The sequence below is a fragment of the Sorex araneus genome, chromosome 2 (assembly GCF_027595985.1).
Source record: "Sorex araneus isolate mSorAra2 chromosome 2, mSorAra2.pri, whole genome shotgun sequence".
In the NCBI taxonomy this organism is placed as follows: Eukaryota; Metazoa; Chordata; class Mammalia; order Eulipotyphla; family Soricidae; genus Sorex; species Sorex araneus.
In genome coordinates this window covers 251,626,128-251,653,718 of record NC_073303.1, presented here as the reverse complement: position 1 = coordinate 251,653,718, position 27,591 = coordinate 251,626,128, and the positions used below count along the sequence as shown (strand labels likewise).

The window sequence follows — 27,591 nt, the reverse complement described above, 5'->3', positions numbered from 1 at the left end:
GCATGAGCGTGGGAACCCTCCTGGGACACGTTCTCTCCCCCACTCCTTCCCCCCGACTTCCGTTTCCTTCCAGAAGCAGCACCATGCCATTGGTTTCTCTTCTGCAATTCCATTTTTCTCTCCTTCCGGTGTGGTGTGTGCTCCTTTCCACTGGCCTGTGGCGCACCCACCTTCCCTCTCCCTGGCTATAGGGGCCCTCTGCCTCCCTGTGGACGTACATGCCTCGGGTGGATGCATTTCACTGTTTCAGGTGCCACCCTTGGCGTGAGGTGGATCCAGGCCTCCTGTGGAGAACGGGTGCCCCGTGGTGGGTGCCCCGGCCCCGCCCAAGCCTCTTGGCTTCCCTCTTGTCCTTTGCTGTAGCCACCTGTGGAGGTGCTCAGCGACTTCCACTTCCTTTTCTTTATTTTCTTCTTCTTTTTTTGTTTGTTTTTGTTTTGGGGCCACACCCTGCCATGCTTCAGGGCTTCCTCCTGGCTCCGCATTCAGGGATCACTCCCGGGACCCTATGGGATGCTGGGGATTGAACCCGGGTCAGCCGCATGCAAAGCAGGCACCCTGCCTCCCACCCTCCTCCACCCCCATGACTTCCTCTCTCTTCTGTTTCTCTTTCTCTCCTTGACCAGGGACCCCATTTCTTCTCTGTCGTCGACTCCGCCCCTCCCTCCGCCTTCACATTTGCCTCTTTCCCTGGCTCTGTGGGGCTCAGAGAGAGGGGGCGGGGGTGGGGGTGACAATGACCCCAGCTCAGGCCTCTACCTGCTCTCAGGGCAAGTTCTCTTTCCAGTCCAGCACCTGAATCAAGCGAGCAGCTCTGGACATGGTGTGCCGCTTGCTTGGGGGAGGGGGGTGTTTTGTCGTAGCTGGGCTGGGCTGGTGTTTGCTCAGAGGGCCGGCTCAGCTTCTGTTATCTGTCACCTTCCCCGCTGCAACCCCCCCTCCCGCCCTCCACTGTCTAGCACATTCATTCTTGATGTCTGTCAATCTTTGCTTGGGGTCATCCCCAGGGTTACTCTAGGTTGGTTCCTCAACATCACTTTTGGCTGAGTTTGGGGGACACCCCCCTCCCGCCCCACCCGGGATCAAACCCTTGTCTTCAGCATGTGAAGCACAGTGCCCGGCCCCCGGAGCTCCCTCGAGCCCTCAGTTCAGTCCTCAGTCACCACTCCTCGTTCTGCCCCAGGCCTCCTGCCATACTTCCTTTCTTGGTGAAGCATCTGGGCTGCAGGGGTGGGGGCGGGAGGGGAAAGACAGCATGAGAGGGGAGGCAGAAACGCAGGTCCCGGTGACGGGGCGGGTCCCTGAGTGTCCCTGAGGGTCCAGAAAGATGGCTCTGACTGTTCATGGAAGGGAGACAGGTATGGAGGCCCCAGACCAGGTGCCATGTCACTGGAGAAGTCCAGGGGGTGGGGGCAGGGCAGGGCAGGGCAGGGGACGGGGTGGGGGGCACAGAAGAATCAGGTGGTGTGAGAAGAAGACACTAGTCCCCAGTCATCTTCATGCCACTTGGGAAGTGCCACTGTGTGTGCGTGTGTGTGCAGGGAGGGCAGGTCACAGTCCAGCTGGCCACCTGGACCTTGCACTGCCTTCACGCTCACTTGAAGAGCGAAGGCAGAAGGGGAGAAGGGGGAGATGGCGCCTTTCCCACCTGAGCTGTTGCTCCGGCTTTGCGCTGCCATTTGGACGGGAACATTTCCCCCCAAATGATGCCAGGTACCACGACTTCCCGTGGAGACAGTGGCAGGGCTTCAGGCTACAAGCGATTCCAGCGTCCCTTCTCCGTGCCCCCGTGTCCCCTGGCTGTCCCGGGCTTCCTGCGAGAGACCAGTTCTCTGTTCCTGTTGCCCGTGGGGGCCGGGACACCGTGCCCAACTGAGGGGCTGCTGTGTGCCAGTGCCAGGAGTGGGCGGGAGCTTTCCCCGTGGCACGGCAGGCGTGCGCACTGCCCCTGCCCCCTGACAGGGCTGCGTTCTCCCTTTCGCATCGTCCTCCCCCTCCCCACAGCACTCTGCCTGCTGAAGGTTTCCTGGGTTCGATCCCTGGCATCCCACAGGGACCCCCAAGCCCTGCCAGGAGTGACTCCTGCATGCGGAGCCAGAAGGAACCCCTGGGCATCAGAACCGTCTCGGGTCAGCTTCTCTAAGTGTTTGGTGGCATCTGTTGCTCCAACACTTCACGCGGGAGGTGATCGTACAGAGTTTTGTCTTTCCAACTTCACGCCGTGGAATCCCAAATTCATCCACGTTGCCGGAAATGGGAAGGCTCCACTTTTTTTTTTAAAAAAACTCAGCCAGGAAGTGGTCCATGGTGCATCAGATACCGCATCTTCTGCAGGCACTCGGGGTTGTCTTAGAGAAGAATTTTTTTTGAGCGTTCTCTGCAACCCCCTACCCATTCAATAACCTGTGAAAGGATGCCCAATAACCCAGAAGCCAAAAAAATCACAACAGATGCAGCCCAAGCAGGGACAGGGACATCAGACAGCCCTCGCAAAGCAATTCCCGAAAGGCCAGAGAGATGACAGCCCCATGGACTGCGGTGGGTGCCCACGCCGGTTTCCAGGAAAGAACCTGGGGATGCTCCTCTGTTTGTGCTCCTGCTGTCTCTGTCTCCTGCACTCACTGGACGCACCTGTCCTCCTTTGACTTGGGCCATAGACGCAGCGAAAGATTCCTTTCCGATTCTGTGGGGCTGGAGCGATAGCACAGCGGGTAGGGCGTTTGCTTGCACGTGGCCGACCCAGGTTCGATTCCCAGCATCCCATAGGGTCCCCCAAGCACCGCCAGGAGTCATTCCTGAGTGCAGAGCCAGGAGTAACCGCTGTGCATCGCCGGGTGTGACCCAAAAAGAAGAAAAAAAAAAAGATTCCTTTTCGATTCCTTTTGGTTAATGAGAACAGGTACCTGGGCAGGTCTTCTGTAAAGATGAAGAGGTACAAACAGAACTTGCATAAAGCAAAGGACGGCAGTTGTTTCGTCTCAGAGCTCAGCCGACAGAGATCAGGAGATGGCGTGCTCGGCTGAGTTGACACAGGTGGGAAATCTGTGTCCAGAGCCGGCGCTCCAGAGCACTCCACTCTCTTCTTGGTTTGATTGTTTGGTTCTTGGGCCACAGCTAGTGATGCTCAGCGGTTCCTCCTGGCCTGCACTCAGGAGTTACTCCCGGTAGGACTTGGGGGACCTTACGGGAAGCTGGGGCTCGAACCCGGGCAAGGCTGTGTTACTGCTCTGGCCCCACTATTCCACTCTTCGCTGAGGCTATGAAACTTAAGGGTCAGGGGTCAGAATTCTGGATAACAGTTGAGTTTTTATTTTATTTTATTTTAGTTTTTCTTTTTGGGTCATACCTGGCGATGCACAGGGGTGACTCCTGGCTCTGCACTTAGGAATGACTCCTGGCGATGCTCAGGGGACCCTCTGGGATGGTGGGAATCGAACCCAGGTCAGCCGCATGCAAGGCAAACGCCCTACCCGCTGTGCTATTGCTCCAGCCCCAAAGTTGAGTTTTTAAATAATTTTCTAATGTGACTTTCAACTACTTCTCCTCCCCTTGTTCCTCCATCTGCCTGTTAGATATCGGGATACTGGAGGCTTTCTCGCCCTTACTGAGTCCGGGCCAACCTTGGGTCCAGAGGGTAACAGTTTCCTGGGCCTCAGGAAGGCGGGCTGCCAGGCCTAGGGGGTGCAGGTAGGGGCGGGGGCATTTAGTTGGGATTTTTGACTTGGGAGAGGCGTTTTTACCCTTGACCATCTGAGGATGGGAGAGGGATGGACTGAATCAGCATGGAGACCTTGGAAACTCTCTTCTCAAAGACATGCCAGAAAGACGATTCCCAACTTTGGCGAAAGTCTTCCTCTGCAGAGAAATATTCTGGGTCCTGACAATGAATCTGGGTGTTTGGTTCTCTCTAGAAGCTCTAAATTTAGGCTGTGTGTGTGTGTGTGTGTGTGTGTGTGTGTGTGTGTGTGTGTGAGAGAGAGAGAGAGAGAGAGAGAGAGAGAGAGAGAGAGAGAGAGAGAGAGAGGGAGAGGAGAGAGAGAGAGAGAGAGAGAGAGAGAGAGAGAGAGAGAGAGAGAGAGAGTGCATATATACAAGAAAGGGCATATTAGCAATACACCGTAGACTGTAACTTCCCAGCCTCCTTGACTTGTCAGATCAGGATTTTAATGCGAGTGCCTGGGTGTGGACAGACCCCTTCTGACATGCATGCCGCTCTCAGATGCCCAGTTTGCTGCTTGCTGCCCCCCTGGGTCATGTTTAAGACTTGAGTCCGTTTCCCCTCTCGAGCGGCCTGGCGGCTCAGAGAAGCCGGGCCTCCCCGAGGTCACGGCTGGGTGGGAATCGCTGATGGGTGCCTTCCTCGCCCGGGGGCTGCTTCCTCTCTGTGCTAAGACCCCTGCAGCCCATGGGCGCTGGGTCTGTAACTCTCAGGAGCACCCACGCGTGGCCAAGTGCAGGTTGGCCGCGCCAGGGGACTCTGTGTGTGTGTGTGTGTGTGTGTGTGTGTGTGTGTGTGTGTGTAGGGGAGGGTGTCTTCCCCCTCTCCCTAACCTTGTCTCCCTGTCCTGCACTTCAGGCTGTTTCTCTCTCTCTCTCTCTCTCTCTCTCTCTCTCTCTCTCTCTCTCTCTCTCTCTCCTCTCTCTCTCTCTCTCTCTCTCTCTCTCTCTCTCTCTCCTCTCTCTCTCTCTCTCTCTCTCTCTCTCTCTCTCTCTCTCTCTCTCTCTCTCTCTCTCTCTCTCTCTCTCTCCTCTCTCTCCGCCTCGCTCGTGGTTCACAAGCAAATAGTCCCAGCCCTGAAGGCTGGGGGAAAGTCTGTGGTTGGAGAAAACAGCTGCCATCAAGAGAAAGTGGAGGAACAGGGCTGGGGAGGGGGGAGAGAAACCGCTGCGGGCTCGTTCCTGACGCGTTGGTGCTCCCCGTTCTGGGGGATCGCGAGGGAAGAACGCTGGAGCCACCCACCACCACCCAGAACCTTCTCCTCGTCACGCACCTCCCTGCGGGCTCGCCCAGTCCCACGCTGGCTGGCTGGCTGGCTGGCTTGCTGGCTGGCGGCAGTGCCGAGCGGCCGGCCCGGTGGCCTCCAGGACACCCCCCCGCCCCAACTCCCCACCCCCACTCCCCCCTGCCTGCCGTGTACCGGGAGAGGTTAAGCCTGGCCATTAACCCATAGGTGACCCCAATAGAATTTTCCGTGGCAGGGATCCGTTGATTGCCAGGTATGGCTCGGTGGTAATTCTAGCATCCCCCCCCCATGCCCCCCGCCCCCCCCCCAGCAATCTGAACCTTTCCCTCGGCCTAAACGATGATTTTTTGCATTGTAATGGTTGTACTAAATCCTTTCTTTTTTTTTTTTTTTTTTGCTCCACAGCCGCTGTTGTGACAAGAAAAGCTGTGGCAACCGAAATGAGACTCCCTCAGATCCAGTGATAATTGACAGGTAGGGACCACTCGACTTTCACTGGACTCGGGTTCCTCATTATAATGAAACACCTGCCTCGTGTCGGTCACGCTCACGGGGGCTCGGGCTGGGAACGCGGCCCGACCGGGGATGAGCCTGGGAAAGCCACACGGAATGTTCTTTGGAGAGGCCTGTTTGCTCGGATGGCTTTGGTTTTTGTGTCTGATTCATGCTCCTTAAAGGAATATTTATTTATTTCTTTCCCCCCCCCTTCTTTCCTGACTTTCTGTGGCTCAGTCCTCACGCTGTGCCAGGAAGCTTCAGAAATAAAATAATAATAGTTTGTGATTTATGAAATGTGGTTGGGTGCTTATAAATATTTAACTTTTATTTGAAAAATGTTTGAATCATTATCACTTTTAGCTACAGTAGTTCTGTTGGACGTAATCCATCTACATTTTAAGGTTTTATTTATGCATAAAAGCCGCCTTAAAGAGATCTGTGAACCAGGATTTTCTACTGTGATTTCCCGGGTTTGATAGGAGCTCAGACCATATTGTAAGTTGATTAATTTATCCTGCTTGTCTTAATTATTGTGTTTTTAAACAGATCCATATTACTAATCTGACATGACCAAAGTAAATCACGGTAGAACAATAAATCTGTTTTAGTTGTTCAGTGTAATTTCAAGTCAGTGTGTGTGCATATTATGCAAAGTTGCATTCCAAATATTCATTTTACATTTTAATTATTGAAATTCATTGTATGGAAACATGTATGATAAACCATTTGTTATGTAGCATTACTCATTGAGAGTTAAATGGCCTGGAAGGTTTATAGAGACTGTCAGTTATCAACGAGGAAATGAACTAGCTGGGAAAGAATCTTGCAAATAAGATGGACGAACTTATCCTTCATTGAGAAATTTAACACCCTTGTTGAGTGAGGTTGGTAACACTGATTTTTGAGTCCCCTACAAAGACCACCCTTTCCCCCCCAGAACAAAACAAAACAAAACAAAACAAAACAACCAGCCTAACTCTATTGGTTTTTTTTTTTTTTTTTGATTCTTCACCTTCCTGCGTGTGTGAATGGGGGAGAGGTTGGGGGGGGGGTGGGGGAGGAGGCCTTAAACATTTTTCAGTGGCGCGGAAATGTATTTGTGTCTTCAGAATTTGTGGGGAAATTTTGATGATCGATTTGATTCATAGAATTTTGGTGGCCAAGTCGGTTTATCAAGTTTACATTGAAATCAGATACTTCAGTATCTCTCACTAGTATTCCCTAAAAGCACGTCCTCTCCTCTGATGAAGGGGCAGAAATCCGCTGACTCCAAGGTGAACAAAGGTGGACGGAGGCCGGAGGGATGCGGCCCTCGGCCTGGGGGTCAGAGCACTCTTGCCCCCGAGAGCAGATGGGCCTTTCTTGTAGTTCTCAGAAAACAAATTTTGAAATGAAGAAGGTCGAAAGTAAATGAGGGTCCTACGCTACTGGTTTCGCTTAAATGCGCCTCTTCACAATGCCATTTATCTTTTATTTTAGTTTAGTTTATTTTTCCAATGTAAGCTTTCCCTACTCTTCTTTTAAAGAGGGTTCTGATCTAAAAGATCAGCCCAGAACACAGCTCCCCCCAGCTTTGAAACTCTCAAAGCATTTCGTTTTGTGCACCCCCCCTCCCCCCATCCTCCCCCCCCCCTTCCGGCCACCACCATGTAGGTTTAGATGATGAACCTTCTCTTGCCACCAGCCACACACAAAACACAATTTTTTTTTCCTTTTTCCTTTTTTTTTTTTTTTTGCTTGTGAATGGGTTAAGCTTTTAAGTTCTTGGTTGGGTTTGAAGCCGGGGACTCTGATACAGAAGGGTGATACGACTGTGGTTTGAATAACATTTGATTTTGACCTGCTCCTGTGGGTTGCAATGGCCTAAGAAACTTGACTCAGCAGCGCTGTAATTAGCCGGACCGTGCGTTTGAAACAGGATTGTGTTACCTGCACTGCATTAGTGTGGCTGCTCGGGGCCGCCTTGCATCTGTTCCAGTAGGGTACTTAAAACCTGCTTTCGGCGGGGGGAGTTCAAACAGTTTAGGCAAAAATAAGTATGCACTTTAGACTGTTGGTGGCTTTTGAGCTATTACCCAGGACACTTACCCTTTTCATTTCCCCCCCTTCTCGGTTTGATGGAGAGAAAATGCCGTGTAGCTGATCTGGGTGTGTCAGGAGGCGCCCTGTAAGAGCGGCTGCAAACCCCTGACATATTGATTCGCCCCTGCGTGCCACTCTTTTCCTGCGAACTGTCTTCTTAAGCAGCGAGACCAGCTGATATGCAAAATTCCATTTAGCAATTTCTATTTGCATCGGAGTTTTCGGAATTTAATTGTCCTTCAAGTCTGCTAAAGGTTTTAAAAGCACCCAGCCCTGTCTGTGCTGATCTGTGAAACTTCCATTTTAACAATGAGGGAAGAGAATAACAACAAGAAAAGAACTTACACAAGGAATGGCAAAATAGAAAAGATTTTTTTTTTTCTCTCAATCCCATAGAATTGCTGCAAAGGGGTGGGGGGGGAAGCAACCGTATTTGAATTTCAGTTTCCAATTTGATCCTATATTACCTATTGCATAATATCTGTGTTACGTGCTTTGCGTTTGACTTGCTTTCAGATTTACGGCTGCGGATCACTGCCTATTTTGTAAAAATAGGTTATGGGGCCTGCGCGGAGTCGCAGCAGTGACTGTTTTTACAAGATGCAAACACCTCGCAGTCACAGAGCCGTGTGTAAGGCCACCCTGGTTAACATTCCACACAGCCACCTTTGAGGCATCTACCTCTGCTTGTCCTTCGGGTTTGGGAAGAACACTGCTATTTTTATCGGTCAGAGGACTTTTTTGCAGTGGTTATTCAGGAAAACTATTTATAGGCGAGGTAGGAGAGACTTTCTGGGCAGACGGTGACAGCACCCGCCAAGTTCGTTCTGGGTGAAATCTGCTCCGTGTTGTGTTATTGACGGCTGGTGGGCCCAGTGGTGTCGGTGGGGCAGGCCCAAAAGTGGGATTAGCAAAAAATCAGCAGCTGCCGGCCGCCGCCGCCGTCATTGGGAAACGGGTTTCCACTTCGTTCTTTCTTTTCTTCGTACACAACAAAGTTGGAAACACTGACACCCCCCCCCCCCCCGCCTGCCCCCACCCCAACTCTTTTCCCACTTGGGACTGTTTATCAAGCCCCTTCAAAAAAGTTTGCGGAAAATTCCTGTTGGGTAGAAAGTGGGCATCTGGCATTCACTGCCAGACCGTATTCCTGCCCGTTGCCAACTTGTCTGATGGAGATTGATGAAACGCAGCCTGTGGCTGATGATCCAGATATTTGGACAGTGTGGACCGGGGCGGACTCATCTATGTTATGTTTAATAGTTGATGAACAGGAACTAATAAGCGCGGATTTCATTATCGTCGAGGTAGAGGGTTCTATGCGGTGATGATTGTTCCAGTCAAAAGCAAAAAAAAAAAAAAAAGAAATGACTTGCAATTATTGAATTAGGGTGGAGATTGATTTAACATATTCACACAGTAACTCCTATTTGAATTGAAGAGGTTCGCAATAAAATTCATGTTTAGAAATTGAATAAATTGTAGTTTTATTACCACGTTGGCTAGCCCCGTGTCCTAACCTTTTTCCTTGGAGTTATCTTAGTTCAATAAATAAAACCTCATTAGACTATTCCCATTTCAACGAGTTTATTAAATTTTGCAGTAGCAATTAGCATAAGCTGTGCTAATTTTTCTGGAAGACTAATGAGGGAGGCACATAATTAGGTTTACTTTGTAAGAATCAGAAAAGATGATAATGACAAAAGTCACATAGGGTAGTCTGGATGCGAACCCAGTTTTCCCCCAAATTTATAACCGTTTCTGTTTTCTGTGGGTTTTTTTTTTTGGTTTTTTTTTTTGCTTTTTGGGTCACACCCAGCGATGAACAGGGGTTATTCCTGGCTTTGCACTCAGGAATTACCCCTGGCAGTGCTCAGGGGACCATATGGGATGCTGGGAATCGAACCCGGGTCGGCCACGTGCAAGGCAAATGCCCTCCCCGCTGTGCTATCGCTCCAGCCCTTGTTTTCTGTGTTCTTGACGAACACAGCTAGTGGGTTAGCTTTTCCCTCCCGGTGGGAACTCTTCTTTTTTTCTCTTCACAAACTGGTCTATTTTCTTCCCCTCGACTCACTGCATGTCCTTTGAGCAGCCATGGGAGGGACCTGGATGACATCACAAATCCCTCTCGACCACCCTGAGTGCTGTAGGCAGACCCTTGCTCCCTTCCAGCGGGCCGGGCCCGGGAACAGCTCTAGGTTCCTGCGTTTCTAGTTTTTCGCCGCAGACACGGGTGTGGCTGGGTGCTAGAATGGTCCGAGCACTGAGTAGGGAGACATAGTTTGGGACGGCTGCCTCCTTTTCTGGTGCCTGGCACCTGAGCAGTCCAGGCTGCCTCTTCTCTTTGAGTCGAACTGGCAGAGTTTGGGCAAAACTTCTCTTCATGGAGCCGTCCACTTCTCCACGAACCGAGACCGGGTCCTTCCGAGATACACGGTGGCTCTGGGAGTAAACTAGAAATCAGAGTCATCCCCATTTGCCCCTCCCCCCCACAACCAACAGGAGAAGCACAGATTTGTAAGTCTAAGGGAAGGGGGCATTTGGTTCCTGTGGCTTTCACAGACTTGCTGTCATTTCCATTTCTAAGAATCCCTCCACTTCTGTGTTTGGAATGTGAAGTTGGGCATAGGTTTTAAAAAAAACACAACACAGCAGCACATGAAGCTATAGTTCAGCAGGGAGGGCGTTTGCCCAGCATGCAGTCGATCTGGGTTTGATCCCCGGCATCCCATAAGGCCCCCTGAGCACCTCCAGGAGTAATTCCTGGGTGCAGAGCCAGGAGTAACTCCTGAGCACCACTGGGTGTGACCCCCCCCCCAAGAATAAACAAAAACCTGAAAAACAAAACCACCACGAAATCCAACACGCATGCACTGTGACATGAAAAACTTAGTTTACATGAAAAACTTAGTTTGGAACACTGTTCCTGAGGCCGCACTAACCCACAGATTCCCTCTTATGTAAAGGAAAAAAAAATGCCTTGTCTGTTTTCTCTGGGATGTTTAAAAAAAAAAAGATCTTCCACCTCTTGATAACTTCTCTTCAGATGAAACTAATTTTTGAGTGGGCTTTCAAGAGTAGTGTGTGGGGCTGGAGCGATAGCACAGCGGGGAAGGTGTTTGTATTGCACGTTGCCGACCTGGGTTCAATTCCCAGCATCCCGTATGGTCCCCTGAGCACTTCCAGGAGTAATTCCTGAGTGCATGAGCCAGAAGTGACCCCTGTGCAGTGCCAGATGTGACCCAAAAAGCAAACAAACAAAAAAAACCCCAGAGTAGTGTCTGAAGGGGAATGTTCTGGGGGGAACCTACTAGAATGTCTCTTTGACCTGTCGATTTTGCGTCACGCATCACAGAGACAGATAAACTTCCTCATGTTGGGCTTGGTCAGGGAAGCAACCTAGAAATGGTTTGGTGCTGGCTTTGGGGCCACAGCCAACGGGGCTGAGGGTCTACACCGAGTTCTGTCCGCAGGCTTCTTTCCTGGTGGTGCTGGGGACACGTGTGGTGCCCGGGTGAAACCCGGACTCCTCCATGCGGTACGTGTAGCCGAGGCAGACAGTTTTAATTCAAGATCCATCCTGTAACGTAAGGAGCAGAGACGCAATGGGGGGACTTGGCACTGGAGTGCAGCGTCGTCTTCTCCCTACGTGGGTTTCTTAGACTGACCTCAGCGTGTTTATATAATACGTGTATTCATTTGTATGCTACAGAAACAGTTGCAGCACTTGGGAATAAGGATATAATTTTCTTTTCTTTTCCTTCCTTCCTTCCTTCCTTCCTTCCTTCCTTCCTTCCTTCCTTCCTTTCTTTCTTTCTTTCTTTCTTTCTTTCTTTCTTTCTTTCTTTCTTTCTTTCTTTCTTTCTTTCTTTCTCTTTCCTTCTTTCTTTCTTTCTTTCTTTCTTTCTTTCTTTCTTTCTTTCTTTCTTTCTTTCTTTCTTTCTTTCTTTCTTCCTTCCTTTCTTCCTTCCTTTCTTTCTTTTTCTTTCTCTTCTCTTTCTTTTCCCCTCTGCCCACATCCAAAGGAGTAAGCGTGCAGGGTTTACCCCTGGCTCTCCATGTGGGATTCACTCCTCGTGGTGCATGGAGAACCATGTGTAGTGCGGGGAATGAGCCTGCGTCAGCTGTGCGGAAGGCAGATGCCATAGCTGCTGTACCATCTCTCTGACCCCCTATTTGTGTTCTTCTATTTTTTCCTTTTTTTGGTCACACCCGGCAGAGCTTGGGGGTTACTCCTGGCTCTGCACACAGGAATCACTCCTGGTGGTGCTCGGGGAACCCTCTGGGATGCCGGGAATCAAACCCGGGTCAGCCGCGTGCAAAGCAAATACCCTCCCCGCTGTGCTATCGCTCAGGTCCCCCTAGTTGTGTTCTTAAAACAAACAAACAAAAAAACCCCACCACCTTTGCGTTGGTTGGTTAGAATAGACCCTAATGCCTCTATCAACACTTCTGAGATTTGTGAGGGCAGGTGGGCCCCGCCTCAGGAAAACCCCTCCCCATAGCTTTCACCAGTGGCTGGAAACCCCTCTCCCCAATCTCATAAGTATATCTTTCGTTTTGAACCTTTGAAAACTACCAGGGCCAAACTCACATCAGTCCGCTTCTTTTGGCCCCCGTTGCACAGTGAAACAGGCCGGCTTCAGCTCATTGACCTTCCAGCTTCTCCAACTCGCCTCCGTCTGGTTCTCACCAGAACCAACTTCCGCACGGTCTGGGGGACTCACTACCTGCGCCCTAGGCACACCCGGGGCCAGAAACGAGTTTCCTGGGCTTCTGGGAGCCTGACGTTCTGACGGTGGTGGCTGGTGGCGGGAGAGAATGGGAGGAGGAGGAGGAGGTGTCCCTGAGAAGGCCCCAGGGACAGGGTGATGGCCGCCCCCTTGTTGCCGCGAGAGGTTCGCCTTTCCCCCAAAAGTGACACTGAGCATGAATGTACCGTGTTTATGAACCCTGGTGTCTCTAAACATTGGTTTTCTCCGTGGGAATTTACCCGAGATTATTAGTGATGAGACTTATGGGAGAGTGCCTCATTCTAAATTTTATCACATATCCGATAATACCACGCAGAATATAACGTGCGCCCCGGTACCAGTTTGCAGCCAGGATAAGAAAACAAGGACCACAATGAGCTGATAGCAGCCTGCATTCCATTTGCCATCCGCCATTCCCAAATACACAACCAGGAGGCATTAAAATGCATTTCAAATATGCTGACAATATATCATAATGCAAAGTACTTCTACATGGTATAATACCACTGCAGACACTGTATAATGAACAGCAGTGGTTTTCCTGTAAAGGAAGTAATGGCACCAGCTTCCAAGAAATGTATTTAGTGGAGCTTCAGAGAATCAGCAGAGCATGTGTGCAACGGGCTGGTGTCAGCTCCGGGTGGGGGTTTTTCGTCCCGCGGCGTCCTAACTTTGCTTTTGTAACAGTTCTGGAAAAATACAGAAAAGCAGCACAAAGTCCCCTGTGTGTCATCCAGCAACTTTGCACAGTCAGTATGTGATGAGAATATATCAGTATATTAAATTTGCTTTTACTTTTCTAAAAGAAGTTGCTTAGAGTGGGAAAAAAAAAACCAACCCAAACCCGAACCCTTTCTGAGCGCAACTCTCAGCTGATAAATGTCCCTCATTTCTCTCTACCGCTTTCACCCCACAAACTCATGAAAGCGGAGCTGATTTGGAAACTCCATTTAGAGGTTCTTGCCTACAAAAAGGATGGGACTCTGGTCATTCTGTTATCTGAAACAGACTGACTGTTCCCTCTCTGCCCTCCCCCCACCCCTTTACAAATCGAGTAACAGTATACTGTCCGGGACAATATAAAAGTGACCTAAATACTCCAATTGCAATCAATGAAATATGGTGAACAGTACAGGTTTGTCCTGGGTGGTTGATGCCTTTGAAGGTGTAGGGAGATGAAGATAAATCTCCCTCGCAAACTCTTCTCCAGTTACAAGCTTTTGTGCAGAAGCAAATGAAGGTTTTAATCGTTACAGGACTTATTGTAATAGAATTTTAATTGCCTTGATTCTGCTAACGTGTGAAGCTGAGAGAGAGAGAGTGTGTGTGTGTGTGTCTGTGTGTCTGTGTGTGTGTGTGTGTGTGTGTGTGTGTGTGTAAGCTAGCCGATCTCCTGTCTATATTTTCCATGGGGGTGGGGGGGAGAGGGGAAACTTAGTGTTCTTGGTTCCTGGGAAAAGAATGCCCGTAGATTCATGTAACGAATCATGTCATCCCCGGCCCTCTCTCAGAGTCAGCTGAGGGGGCTGCGTGCAGTGTGCTCTGGGGGGTTTTTATTTTGAAGGTGGAGTGCTCGGCTGCAGTTCCATCCTCGCTTCCAAACACACCCCACTTCTAAAGCCTGCACTAGCCGAGCTGGCAAATCCTCCGGTTGGAGCCCACACAATAACCTCCAAAATGGCACGCGGTAACTAAACCATCCCACTAACTGTTGGAGGCACAATAGTCCTGTAATATAATATAAAGTAATAGTGTTAGCCAACACATCTTTAATAAGAGATTGTGCGTGGCTTTGCCATATGGTCCCGCGCAGCCTCTCGCTCGGTGGGCCTTTTGATTCTTCTCAATAAGATTATTTCAAATACTCTAATCCCGAATCATTGACATGAATACAAAAGCCTGGTGACATCTAATAGATGCCTCTCAGCTCTGCCTTTCCTCTTGTTCCTTTCCTTTTTCTTCTCTTTTTACCTGACAAAAAGCTTACAGACACTTGGGCTCTGTCTCTCACCAGCCACACGGGGGGCTCCTCATGAAATATAAAGGAGGAAAAAGCACTGACAGAGGCCCGATAAGCTACAGAGTAAAGGGCCAGAGATTAAAAGTAAATGCCAGTAAATCCTCCCCTGTACACTTACTTGTTCTTTCATTGTTTTCCTTAACACTTGCAGTGCCGGGCAGGGCTTAAAGGGAGCATCCTAAGGGCATGGCGTGTGTGCATGGCGTGTGTGCGTGCGTGTGTGTGTGTGTGTGTGTGTGTGTGTGTGTGTGTGTGGCCAGGCCATGGTGACAGTGAGGGGAGGGTTTGCTCAAGATGGTCCGGCTTCTGATTTATGTCAGGGTGATGGGTGGTGGTTTATGTAGTGGTTTAAAAAAAAAATACCCCACCCCGACTCCCTTCCAACCTGCTCTCTGTTTCTCAAGATCAAGACCCCTCAAGTACTTTTCAGCTCCCCTGCTCTGGACAGACTGCTGGCATTTGGGGTCCAGGGGCCCAGTGAAGGGCAGGAGGGGCCCCTCAGGAACGTGTGATTTGAGCTCCTGATGGGATACTCGAAAGGTCGAAATCACTTTTTCTTTTCTTTAATCGATGGATTGGAACTGACCAGATCTCAGTGGCCCTTGCTGAGCTCACCCGGCCCCCTGCCAGTGCCGCGGGGGTGGGGGGGTGCGTCCCGACTCAGATGGACAGACGGGGGTGCCCAGTTCAGGCTCGGGGCAGTTTCCTTTCCAAAAAAAAAGAAATCAACCAGGATTTGGCAAAAGTTTTTTTTTTAATTCTATAATTAAATAATTAATTCTATAATCAGTGCAGAAAACTATCGAGAACTCTTCCCCTCCTTAATGGGTCCCATTCATTGGTACCCTAGTTTAACTGTCATCCCGTTGCTCATCGATTTGTTCGAGCGGGCACCAGTAACGTCTCTCATTGAGAGACTTATTGTTACTGTTTTTGGCATATCCAATATGCATGGGTAGCTTGCCAGGCTCTGTCGAGCGGGCTGAACTACTCTCGGTAGCTTGCCGGGCTCTCCGAGAGGAATTGAACTTGGGTCGGCCTCGTGAAAGGCAAACACCTAACCGCTGTGTCCAGCCTAGTGTAGTTAGTATTCTAAAATAAGGTTTTTGCTTCTTAATTAAAATTTTTTTACAAGACTGTATATGTTTATATGTCTTAGGGGTGTAATGTTAAACCACTTCCCCACCTGTCCCACCCTAAAGTGACAGTACCTGGCCCTCTCAGCTGTCATTTGAGAACTAGGACTTTTTTTCTTTTATTTTGGGGTCACTCCAAGCAATGCTCAGGGGTTACTCCTGGCTCTGCACTCAGGAGTCAGTCCTGGCAGGTCTTGGGAGATCCTATGGGATGCCAGGGATCGAACCTGGGTCGGTCACGTGCAAGGCAAGCGCCCTCCCCACTGCCCTGTGGCTCCAGCCCCAGGAATGGAACTTTAGTCATTCTGGCTGGATGCCGTTGGCTGGGGTCTCCCCAGAAAACACAAGATTGGTTTGAGGAATTTTCCACATGCACCAGGTTTGATTACATCACCCATGTGTGAGTCCATGCATGTGCATGCAAATACACACACACACATGCGCTCATTGCAAAGACAGAAACAAGGCTGAGGGGATCTGTGTTGGCTCGAGTAGCAGAGTATTTGCCGGAAGGAAAGAAGCTGCAGCGTGGCCTCATAACACAGGGTGAAATCTCGGCCTCGCTGGTGGGATCTCCAGTGCCCCAACCAAGTCTGCCGTCCGCAGGCACTGCAACTAGGCGTGTTCATGCACCACAACTGCAGTGTGCCACTAAGCAACCTGGCTGTGTGGCCTCTGATCACCACCACAACCATGAGGGAAGGAAGAGGGAGCAGAGGAAAGCGGCTAAGTCCTTCGATTTCTTAGGAAGTTCCTTAGGAAAGAAAGTTGGCGGAGAGTTTCTGGTTTTCTGTAAAATTCTCATGTACTGCGTCCAAACCCCACATTCTCCAGTAGGTGGACACTCTTGGTTTCTTTCTTTCCCACCCCCTCTTTTTTTTTCTTTTTGGGTCACACCTGGCAATGCACAAGGGTTACCTCCTGGCTTTGCACTCAGGAGTTATTCCTGGCAGTGCTCAGGGGACCATATGGGATGCTGGGAATTGAACCCAGGTCAGCCGCATGCAAGGCAAACGCCCTGTTCGCTGTGCTACTGCTCCAGCCCCCCAAAACCCCTTTTATTTTTGGCGGGGTGGTGTTTGGGCCACATCCACAGGTGCTCCGGAGTCGTTTCTGGGTCTGTGCTCAGAAGTGACCCCCTGCTGCTGTGTGGGAGACCAGGTGTGTATCAGGGAGCCGGGCAGGGCTGGACTGAAGTGGCCCCGGGCTCGGCGGGGTCTTTCCTCCCATCCTTGTCTCTGGCCCATGTCGATGTTCTCCCGCAGCCGGGTTCTCACGGCAAAGTGTGGCCTATGTCCCGGCATCATTTATGAAAGCCCAAGGCCCCTCTCTGTGGTGCCAGGAGTGAGACCATTGATGCTCGCTTATGTCCACTCGTGCTCACAGAGGCCAGCATTCCAGTCCCGACTAACGGACACGGTGACCAAACAGAATCCCTGACCGCTGTTACTGGAAGAGAATCTCAAATCTTGAGTGCGACTAACATCTTCTTACATCGGAATGGCACTTGAGACTTTTAAAAAATTAATTAATTAATTAATCAATTAATTATTTTCTTTTTGGGGTCACAGCTGGCAGTGCACAGGGGTTGCTCCTGGCTTATGCACTCAGGAATTACTCCTGGTGGTGCTCAGGGGACAATATGGGATGCTGGGAATTGAACCCAGGTCGGCAGCGTGCAAGGCATATTCCCTACCCACCGTGCTATCGCTCCAGCCCCCCACCCCATTTTTTAAAAAATACTCTCTTCAGTATTTCATGTAGCCTTATTTTCTTTAATACTCACAATTTATCCATTTTTGTGTATTATACTACACTGGTTTTCCTAGACTGTTTTCTTTGCAGACCTCACATGCAGCCTTTGGGATTAAAAAATAATGATTGCGTGACATATAAATGTGGTACCTAGCTCTGGCATGGGGCTGCAGCTATAGTGTCCTTATTCAGTTTGATGAGAACGTCCCCGGGGAAGGCAGCTGGCACTTATCCAAAAGAAAGCTGGTGGAGAGCAGAGTCGGATTGAAAAAAAAAAAAGATACAGGTTTGGGGTGTCCGTTGCCTGAAGGAGGAGCCCAGGACCAGGATGCAGGCTCAGAGTTGAGAGGCTCTGGAAGTTTCCGAATCTTTCAGGTGGCTGAAGTCACTCCTGTTTTGCAGAGTTGTGAGGGCTGACATGCCAGGCTTAGCATCTTGTGTCAGGTACTTGGACCCTCCCTCAGCTGGAGCCCCGTGTATTCTACCAGGACTGTTAGTGTATCTGTGTTCTTCTGATGGCCTCGGCAGCATGGTTACATGGTTACAATAACGTTAGCGCTGGTGGTTCTGATGTACACAATTACTCGCACCCCAGCACCACTAAAGAGGCACAGGGCACCCAACCACTGTCCCCTCTAGTTAACTCCTTCCCTTCCCCACTTCAGTGATCTTAGTTTTGTAATAGATGGGCCAAGCGTTTGTCATTTAGTATTTTCCATTCCTTCCTTTGTAACTCTGTTACACATACCACAGATGAGTGACCTTCCTCTGACTTATTTTGCTTAACAGGAGACTCTTGAGTTCTTCTCAAGTCGCAGTGGATCACAGAAATTTTATCTTTTATCATGGCTGTGTAGTATTCCACTCTGTGGTTAACTTCTTCATTTGTCCTTGGGCTGTTTGGGTTGTGTCTATATCTTGGCTTATTGTTCTCAGTGCTGCAGTGAACATGGGTGTGAATAAATCTTTTCGAATCAATGCTTTTCCATCTTTTGGGGAAGGTGCCAGAAGGCAGGATCACTGGTGGTACAGGTGGGCCAACTTTTTTGAGGTATCTCTGTCCATATTATTTTCCATAGAGGCTGGATAAGACAGTGCCCACAAACATTCCTTCTTTATGGTATTCCCACCCAAACTGGTTGTTTCTAGTCAGATTTTTCTGTAATAGATGCCATTCTCATTGTATCACTGTCTGTCACTGTCATCCCATTGCTCATCGATTTGCTCAAGTGGGTACCAGTAACGTCTCCATTGTGAGACTTGTTGTGACTGTTTTTGGCATATCGAATATGCCATGGGGAGCTTGCCAGGCTCTGCCATGTGGGCGAGATACTCTCAGTAGCTTGCTGGCTCTCCGAGAGGGGTGGAGGAATCGAGCCCGGGTTGGCTGCATGCAAGGCAAACGCCCTACCCGCTGGGCTATTGGTCCATCCCAGATGCCATTCTCAGCAGTGTGAAATGGTAACTCATTGCGGGTATGGTGTGCATTTCCCTGATGATAATAAAGGATGCACAACTTTTCATCTGACTACTGACCACCTGTAAGTCTTCTTCTGGAGCCTGTTAGTCATATGTCTACTGACCATCTCTGTGTCTTTTCCTGGGAAACGCCTGTTAATCACCTCTCCCCGTTTCTAAATGGGGATATTGGTGTTTTGGGTTTTTTGTGAATCCTTTTTTTTTTTTTGGATATGTGACCTCTTGGAGAGCCTGGCAAGCTACTGAGAGTATCTTGCCCTTGTGGCAGAGCCTGGCAAGCTACCTGTGCTGTCTTCGATATGCCAAAAACAGTAACAACAAGTCTCACCATGGAGACATTACTGGTGCCAGCTCGAGCAAATTGATGAGCAACGGGATGACAGTGCTACAGTGATGTGATGTCTGGGTATTTCCCCCCCATTCAATAGGATGTCTTTTTAGCTAAAAGTGAAAACTAAAAACTTTGTAATCAGATGTAGATGTTGTTCCAGTTATTTATTTATTTTTCTATGGGTGATCCTGCCAGTGGAGTAAAGTTATGGATGCCTCTGAGGATGGATTTTTTTTATTTTAATTTTTTTGTTGCTTAATGGCCACACAGCTTTCTTCCTTGGTTTTGGGGCCTTGCTGGCAGTGCTCTGGGGACCCTGTGGTGGCCTCCTGCATCGCAGAGGACGTTCTCAGCCCATCAAGCCATTTCTCTGTCCCCTGGAAGACAGACAAGATGACCGTCTTCCGGTTCACTGTGGTGGGGTTTTACTCAGCCCTTCCACACGTGTGTGTGTGTGTGTGTGTGTGTGTGTGTGTGTGTGAGAGAGAGAGAGAGAGAGAGAGAGAGAGAGAGAGAGTGAGTGTGTGTGGAGCCTTGTTATGTATTCTGCGCAGTTTGACTTTAGAGCCACACCTGGTAGTGCTCAGGGCTGACTCTTGGCTCTGTGCTCAGGGCTGACTCCCGGCTCAGTGCTCAGGGCTGACTCCTGGCAGTGCTCTGGGGACCCTGTGTGGCTCTGGGGAAGCATCTGAGTCAGCTCCGTGTAAGGCAAGCACTTCACCCCACGGGACTTCGCCTCCACTTTGTGGATGGGGGGGGCGGTTGGGGACACGAGAGCGTAGGAGAGAGATGGGGGCGCCTGCTCTCACAGGAACTTTCCCGTCTCAAACCTGACAGCCAAAACCAAAACATTTATAAGCTGGAATGGCGCGAGTTCCCAGGATGTTACCTTTTTAAAGTTCGTGCTTTGAAGAGCAGAAGCAGAGGGCTGTCGGGGCACGCCCTGGGGGAGACGGCTCTCTGGTGAGGGGTCCCCCTCCCTGCACTGCCAGTGTCACCTGGGGAGGGTGGCCCAGCCCCTAACTCCCAAGGCCCCTTCGCTCTTGACCTGGCGATCCCCACGGCCCCCCGGAGTGGTTGTTGCTTGTTCTCTCGGGGTGGGTGGAGCTTGAGGGAGCACTGCACAGAGAGCCCTTGGCACCAGACCTTGATTCAGGCAGCAGGCAGAGGCCGGCACGCCCTCTCCCGTCCGGGAGTTTTGTTCCCAGGGCCCTCTGGTGCCTTTGAGGCTGACCACGCCCCAGGGAAGTGCAGGGCTTGGCTCCTCACAGTGCATCCCCATCCGAGGGACGCAGGGGTGGGGTCTGGAGGTCTCCTCCAGACAGGCTCCTTAGACCTGCCCAGGAGCGTGCAGAGACGCTGCCACTCAAGAAGGATGAGACCCCGAAAATGTAAGATCGAATATTGAATTTGTTACACTTAAAAATGTTAATCTTCCCACGATTACCATGCAAATCCCCTCATTGCCTAACTGTTTAATTGATCAAGTAAATCACAGAGCCACGCGTTGGGAAAAAAAAGAAAATACACGGCTGTTGACAGGCTCACCGGACGCATCCGGAGAATAGGGTCTGCTAAGGCGCCCGTTCCTCGGCGTGGGTTTCATCCTGGGGCCTCACGGCCGCTGGCTGCCTTCACTCCCACTCTGGGAGGAAGCTGTGTTTTTGCACGGGGACGGGGACGCTGTCATCTCCTGTCCTTTGACCCCACGTGGGAATCGTGTTTCTGCCTTTGTTTTGAATGTTTCCAGATTGAAGAATCTAAAGTCTTTCTCTCTCTCTCTCTCTCTCTCTCTCTTTCTTTCTTTCTCTCTTTCTTTCTTCTCTCTCTCTCTCTTTCTTTCTTTCTTTCTTTCTTTCTTTCTTTCTTTCTTTCTTTCTTTCTTCTCTCTCTCTCTCTCTCTTTCTTTCTTTCTTTCTTTCTTTCTCTCTCTCTTTCTTTCTTTCTTTTTCTTTCTCTCTTTCTTTCTTTCTTTCTTCCCTTCTTTCCTTTCTTTCTTTCTTTCTTTCTTTCTTTCTTTCTTTCTTTCTTTCTTTCTTTCTTTCTTTCTTTCTTTCTTTCTTTCTTTCTTTTTCTTTCTCTCTTTCTTTCTTCCCTTCTTTCCTTTCTTTCTTTCTTTCTTTCTTTCTTTCTTTCTTTCTTTCTTTCTTTCTTTCTTTCTTTCTTTCTTTCTTTCTTTCTTTCTTTTTTTCTTTCTTTCTTTCTTTCTTCCTTCTTTCTTTCTTTCTTTCTTTCTTTCTTTCTTTCTTTCTTTCTTTCTTTCTTTCTTTCTTTCTTTCTTTCTTTCTTTTTCCTCTCTCTCAGGCAGGTATGCTGACAACTCGCTGCTCTCTGGCCACTGAGAGGTCTCTGAGGGGTCTCTCTGCCTCTGCCTATTTCTCTCCCTCCCTGCCACCCCCCAATCCTCCTAGTCCCGGCCCACCCCTCCCATGCCAACACACGATCCCATCATGTGCCTGACTGACTCTGAAAGAAGGAGCTTGAAGTTGCTCCCCAGGTGGGGGCACCTCTGTCCGAAAGGGGCCTGCCCAGGTCACCTGGGCGGCGGGGAGCCAGCCTTCTGTCCTTAGGACGCCAAATCCAATCAGGTGGCACCCCTGCCCGAGTCTAGCGTGGAAGGGACCACGGGCGTGCAGTGACAGGCCACATCTTAGTGACTCTCGGGGCTCCTCCCGGAGGAAGTTGGCTCTTCCTTATTTCCCAGATAAGGTGTCATTCCCGAGAGCCGCGTGAACTAATCAGGTTAATTGAAGCCCCGAATCGTCCTCCTTGGAGCCCGGTGCCTTCTTCCTGTTAAAAGCAGGTATTTCTGCACAGGGAGACAGATTACACATTTTGCAGTCTGTCTGCCCCCATCTCCCCCACCCCCAAATATAATGCCTGTGAGATCTGCAGGGAATGTCATACAAGTGTCACTCAGGCTGTTTGAATTCGAGTTCTCCACGCACAACCCCAAATCCCACACGAATGAAGTAAAAATAAAATCAAGCCACGTGCTCCTGGGGGCCCCGTGAAGCACCTTCAGCCCTCTGGTACCAGCTCTCTCTCTTTCCTCTTGGTGTTAAGACCCTCTCAGACCAGCCCACAGTGACTGTTGAAGATGAGTTCAGGTAGATTTCTCCCTGGCAATTTTACTTAGTTCAAAACTTAAAAAATTTATTATTATTATTATTATTATTTTAATGATGGAACTGGGTTCGGAGCGATAGCACGGCAGGGAGGGCATTTGCCTTGCATGCTGCCGACCTGGGTTCAATTCCCAGCATGTCATAGGGTCCCCTGAGCACCGCCAGGAGTCATTCCTAAGTGCAGAGCCAGGAGTCACCCCTGAGCATCGCCGGGTGTGACCCAAAAAGCAAAAAAAAAAAAAAAAAGAAAAAAAAGGAACCTTAAAGCACATCATGTGGATCATGTGGTGTATCATGAGTGACCAGGCCCGGTCCTACCATATGGCTCCTGGTTCCAGCAGAAGCAGAGATGGTTCTGCTGGGCCCCAGGCTTCTCACCTTCCTCCCAGTGCTGTGTCACAGTTGAATTTCCAACACTGTCCCCGACCCTTCGTTCGTTCGTTCGTTTTTCCCCCCTCCCCCACCCCACCCCCTTGCCTTTTCTTTTTTCCCCTCCCTCCCTGGAAGTTCCAGGAATGACTTTAATTATCTCCACAATCAAATGCTCGTTGCTGCGTCTGTGAAAGTGCGTAGCCATAGATCGCACGGATTATTTTCTTTAGCACTTGGGGATAGAGAAACCAGTTGTTTTGAAATGAGAACCAGCTGGTTCCACAGAGGCCGGTTTAATGGGGAGCCCCTCGGTACACAGACCTTCTCCCGGGTCGGTCACGACACCAAACCCCAAATCAGCAGTGTTTGGTCTAGCACCCTTTATTAAATGTCGAGCTGGGGGGTGAGGATCGCGCTGGTAGGATAATAATAATTTTTTTTTTTTTTTAAGTAACACACCCTGCATTTTTGCCTCTGTTGAACACTGATTTTTTAAAAAGGGGCACTGCTCCGGTTTCTTCCCCTGGAAATCAAATGGCAGACCTGCCTGATCACTGCTTGCTCAGAGATGGCCTCACTGTGCACATCTGCGTCTCTCTCTCTCTCTCTCTCTCTCTCTCTCTCTCTCTCTCTCTCTCTCTCTCTCTCTCTCTCTGTAGCCCTCTCTTAAGTCTGGAGAATAAAATTAGGCTCAGCTTTCAGCAGACTCTTTCTTCGGACTAGCCCCAGCGATAGATGAAAGGTAGAGAGGCAAGTCGTGGGTCCCATTAATAGAAGCGGTGGGCAGGCAGAGATAACGGCCATTACCCGGCTCCGTTTGTCCTGTCCTGTGAAATAAGGATGGGGGCAATCGACCAGAGATGTTTGGTCGGCTTTCTAGCGTGGAGAAATCGGTCTGTTGTCATAGCATGTGGATGTCTGGCAACGCCAACTTCCATTTGAAACGAGGACAGGACTTTTCCGAGTCGACTCTGTACAACATAACTTTTGAAGCATTGCAGAGAAGGGCGGGAGGGGGGGCAAAAAACTAGCATAAAAGGCACATGAAACTGAGGTCGCTGTTCAGGTAGGCAAGTGCTTGTAGAATCTGGATGACATTTTTTTATAAGATAAACTAATTTTGGGGGAGGCGACATTAAATCAAGGGTTGAAGGAATTAGAATCTTTAAATCTAGTTTAATTAGGACAAATATGAGAGGCGAGTTTGCATTATTAATAAACTTCCTGTGGGTGAATTTCAAAGATGGCATGCGATTTTTACACTGAAGTCAACACAACAACACGGAAAAGAATAAACATTTAGAAATCCATTCTTAAAGGACATTCATTCAGTGAGCTGAGTATCGATATATGTATGTACGTTATAGATTTTTGTACATATATATCTGTACACAATGTACGAATATATACGTATGTACATTTTGTCTCATTTTTGATTTCCATATTGACTCATGGTTTGTAAAAATTTTATCCAGTATTTTGTTTGTTTAACAAATTCCTTGATTCTATAAGGTCTCTCTACTTCAAACTGTAGTTCATATTTCCTGTTACTGTAGTTAAAAAAAATTCTGTGGGTTTTTTAATATAAAAAAACAAATAACTGTTATATTTCCAGTCACTCAAATTTGAACTGAATTTTACTTCCTGTTTCAAAGGTCAAGGCAGGCTGACCTCAACAGCAGTGTGCAGGCTGCTGAATTATTCATATCATCGACTTTGTGTCAGCTTCCACATTTGTGGAGAGGGATGTTTTATTCATTTATCTCATTTAGGGCTCTTCTCTGCACCTGTTTCTACCATTAAGTACCCTGTAATTTGCATTTGATGCTAATTTAGTTTCATATCAGCCTGGTCCCCCCTTGTTAATTTAATTTTCTAAGACCCTTTTCATTACAGTAGAACTGTTTTCCTCTTTAAAGCAAACATCTATACAAGTAATTGTATAAACTGCCTTTTAAATAATATCTTTTAGAAGATTCCATCGTTTAATTCCTTAATTCCTATAATTAGCCACGGTTTGATTAATGTTTCAAAGGGTTAAATTAAAATGCAGAATTACTCAAATGCATACTTGAATAATTTCTTCTATGTAGCAGTGTCAACGTTTTGGTATTATTCTTGATAATTCTTAAAACATTCTGTCTTAAGGGCCGTGATTTTAAAAAAATTTTTTAATTGCTATTTAGTTTACTAGTAGTGTTTTCAAGGCACGGTACTCTGGGCTCTCCTCGTGAAATGGGACTTTTTGACTCTGAACCAATTCCTGCTAGCCAGGGCTTAGAAGCGTGCCCTGCACCACTCATTCTGCAGACCCAAAATAATCTGGGCAGAATTCGGCCCGATTCCTTGAGACTCTCAGTTGGAATTTGGTATAATGAATTTCGGGAAACTATGTTCTGTTCTATGCTATGCTTCAGTCTCCTTTCTTTCTGGAGTCTTTTTTTTTCCCCCCTGTCTGTGGCTGGCAAGGGGTTGCTTGGAAATTCTTCAGTTTCCCAGGCACCGTTTTTTCTTCTTTTTTTGCAAGCTCTCTTTCCTATCTGTGGGTACCCTTTGAGCTACGGTTACCACCCAGATGTCGTCGAAATCGGGAGTCAGCTGTGGGAGGAGGCTGGCTGGCTGGCTGGACAAGGAGACTCCATCCGCCAGTAGGGGACCCACAGGTCCTGGAAGCTCGCAGCTCCTCTCATCCAAGGATGTAGCCCCGTGGCTTTTAGGGGAGAATCCGATCACAGTCCCGGCCCTGTGTTAGGTCCTTAAAACAAGAAGGTCAGTAGTCTTCAGGGACCCCCGCCCCACCCCCTGACGTGGGCATTGAAAGCAGGGATATGAGTGACAGATACAAGTCCTAAGGTCTGTGGAAATCGTGCAAGGGAGAAGTTGGAGGTGGGGCTGGGTGTTACTAGGAAATGCACTTGTGCTTCCTGGTGACCCACTGTCCCCCGGAAGGAGGGACTTGGTCCCATTGTGACTGTTCTCCTAGGGATAGGCACACACCTTCCCAGACTTCACCTTTTGCTGAAGATTTCTCAGGTGTATCATAGTTTTGCATCTGTGGTTTATTATGCTACTTTTGTGCTTCTACCACTGGGCCTTAGAGAACGTGAGACTGAAACGCGGACTTGGGTCTTTCCGAACAAAACATTTCCTAACTGATTACTCTCCCCCGCAACCCTCCCCTTTAGAGATGTTCTCAGTACTTTGGGTGAATCTGAGCTCCCCTGGAAAGGTCTCCTTAGGGTTTGATTAAATCGCCCAAGTTTGCAGACAATACAGTCGACTATATTTGTGGTGCTCTTAAAAATTCAGGAGAGGTGGGGCTGGAGCGATAGCACAGCGGGGAGGGCATTTGCCTTGCACGCAGCTGACCCGGGTTCGATTCCCAGCATCCCATAGGGTCCCCCGAGCACCACCAGGGGTAATTCCTGTGCATTGTCGGGTGTGACCCAAAAAGCAAAAAAAAAAAAAAATTTTTCAGGAGAGGTTTATTTAGACACTAAGATGCTGCGCGTGCCTTATCCCTTTGAGCTCAGAACCTTTGATCTTTGCTCAGACGCAGGCCAACATTTTAATTCTCTCACTCCTTAACCTCCTAGAGGGAGTGAGGCAACAGTTTTGCATGGATTCGCTTTTTCCCTTTTGTCCCCCAGTGCCGATGCTTTGGCTCGCTTCAGCACTGTGAAACCTGTAGGGTTCAGTGGACCCAGTTAGTGGATCTGGGCAGAGGCTGGCGTCACGGCTTTCTCAAGGGGGTCTTCCGAAGAGCCCCGCTCCTTGGAGGGCACCCAAGTCGAGCGGACCCCCAGAGCGGAGCGCCAACCGCCTTCATTCTATGGACGAGAAAGCCGAGGCCAAGCGGATTTCAGGAACGTTGCCCAAAGATCTAATTAGCCTCCGAGCCAAGACCTTAAGCCAAGTCCCTGGCTCCGGTTCCAGTGGTTTCTCTGCCCTGGGCCATCTGGGTTCTGTGCTCTTCATTTCACCTTGCACTGTGTCCCCCCTGGAGGGGGCGTCTCCCCGGATTCTCTGGATTAGGGTCTGGTGGGGAGGGGGCGGAGGGGAATCCAGGAACCTTCCTCGCTCCAGCCAGGTCCTTGCAGTACAGTATGTGTATCAGGCACTCTAGGCATTGAAAGGGAGAAACGACACAGGCCTCGCAAAGACAGTCCGTTCTCGTTCAAAGCTCACTTCCACAGTCAAGGGCTAAATACGTTTCACACGTTTCATTCATTCGCAGCAGCTGTGTCTGTTCATCATCTGACGCCATAGTCCTGGGGAGGAAAAAAAAATTTTTCTTTTTTTCTGTTTTTTTGAAAAAAACAATTTTGTGGCTCTGGGTCAGAGAGACTTTGTCAACAGTCCTCTTTCCGTTGGGAGTTTTATAGAAGTTCTCTCTGTCCGGGACGTCTCCTCAGAGGCAGTTGTCTCTGACTGTCATCTTTCTCTTGAAAGTGCTGACATGCGTAAATATTGAACTTGGCCATATTCAAGCCCTTCATTTCGAAAAATTATCTTGTATTTAAACAAAAACGGCTCACAGCTAATAAGCTGCCTTTTCCAGCAATAATAATAATAATAATAATAATAATAATAATAATAATAATAATAATAATAAAGAAAACAAAGTTCTGAAGAAATCATAGGGAAAAGGTAGAAAAGTCCATTGACTTCCACCCCCCCAACACACACACACACACACACACACACACACACACACACACACACACACACAGACGCGCGCGTGCGCGTGCGCTCGCGCGGAACTGTTTCTGTGCCAGAGAATGTGGTCCAACCTGGGCTGGTTTCTCTCACCTGGGGAGCTTCCAGACGGGGGCAGAAGGCCCAGGGGGGTGCCGAGAGACTAGTGGCCCCCCTCTCCGTGTTGACTCAACCTCAGGGCCTGGGAGAGATTCCAGAAGACAAGAGGCAGGCTGGGCTGGAAGGAGGGTGGGCTGGGCAGATTCTGTGCCATCTCGGGAACGGGAGGGGAGGGAAGGTGCGACGCTTGGCTTGATCTCAGGTGGGGCCCGCCTGCCCTCGTTTGGTTGATGGGGGAGAGTGCGAGATTTCCC

General features: G+C 49.2%; 1 protein-coding gene across 4 annotated transcripts in view; it reads left to right on the top strand.

The window, feature by feature from the left end:
* The window catches only part of EBF1 (EBF transcription factor 1), a 396,016-nt gene that overhangs the window by 23,621 nt on the left and 344,804 nt on the right, over positions 1 to 27,591 (top strand). For all 4 annotated transcript variants that reach the window (XM_055129018.1, XM_055129017.1, XM_055129016.1 and 1 more), the window contains exon 6: positions 5,370 to 5,438. In XM_055129018.1, coding sequence (XP_054984993.1) covers positions 5,370 to 5,438 — 69 coding nt within the window. The remainder of the gene's footprint in view (positions 1 to 5,369; positions 5,439 to 27,591) is intronic.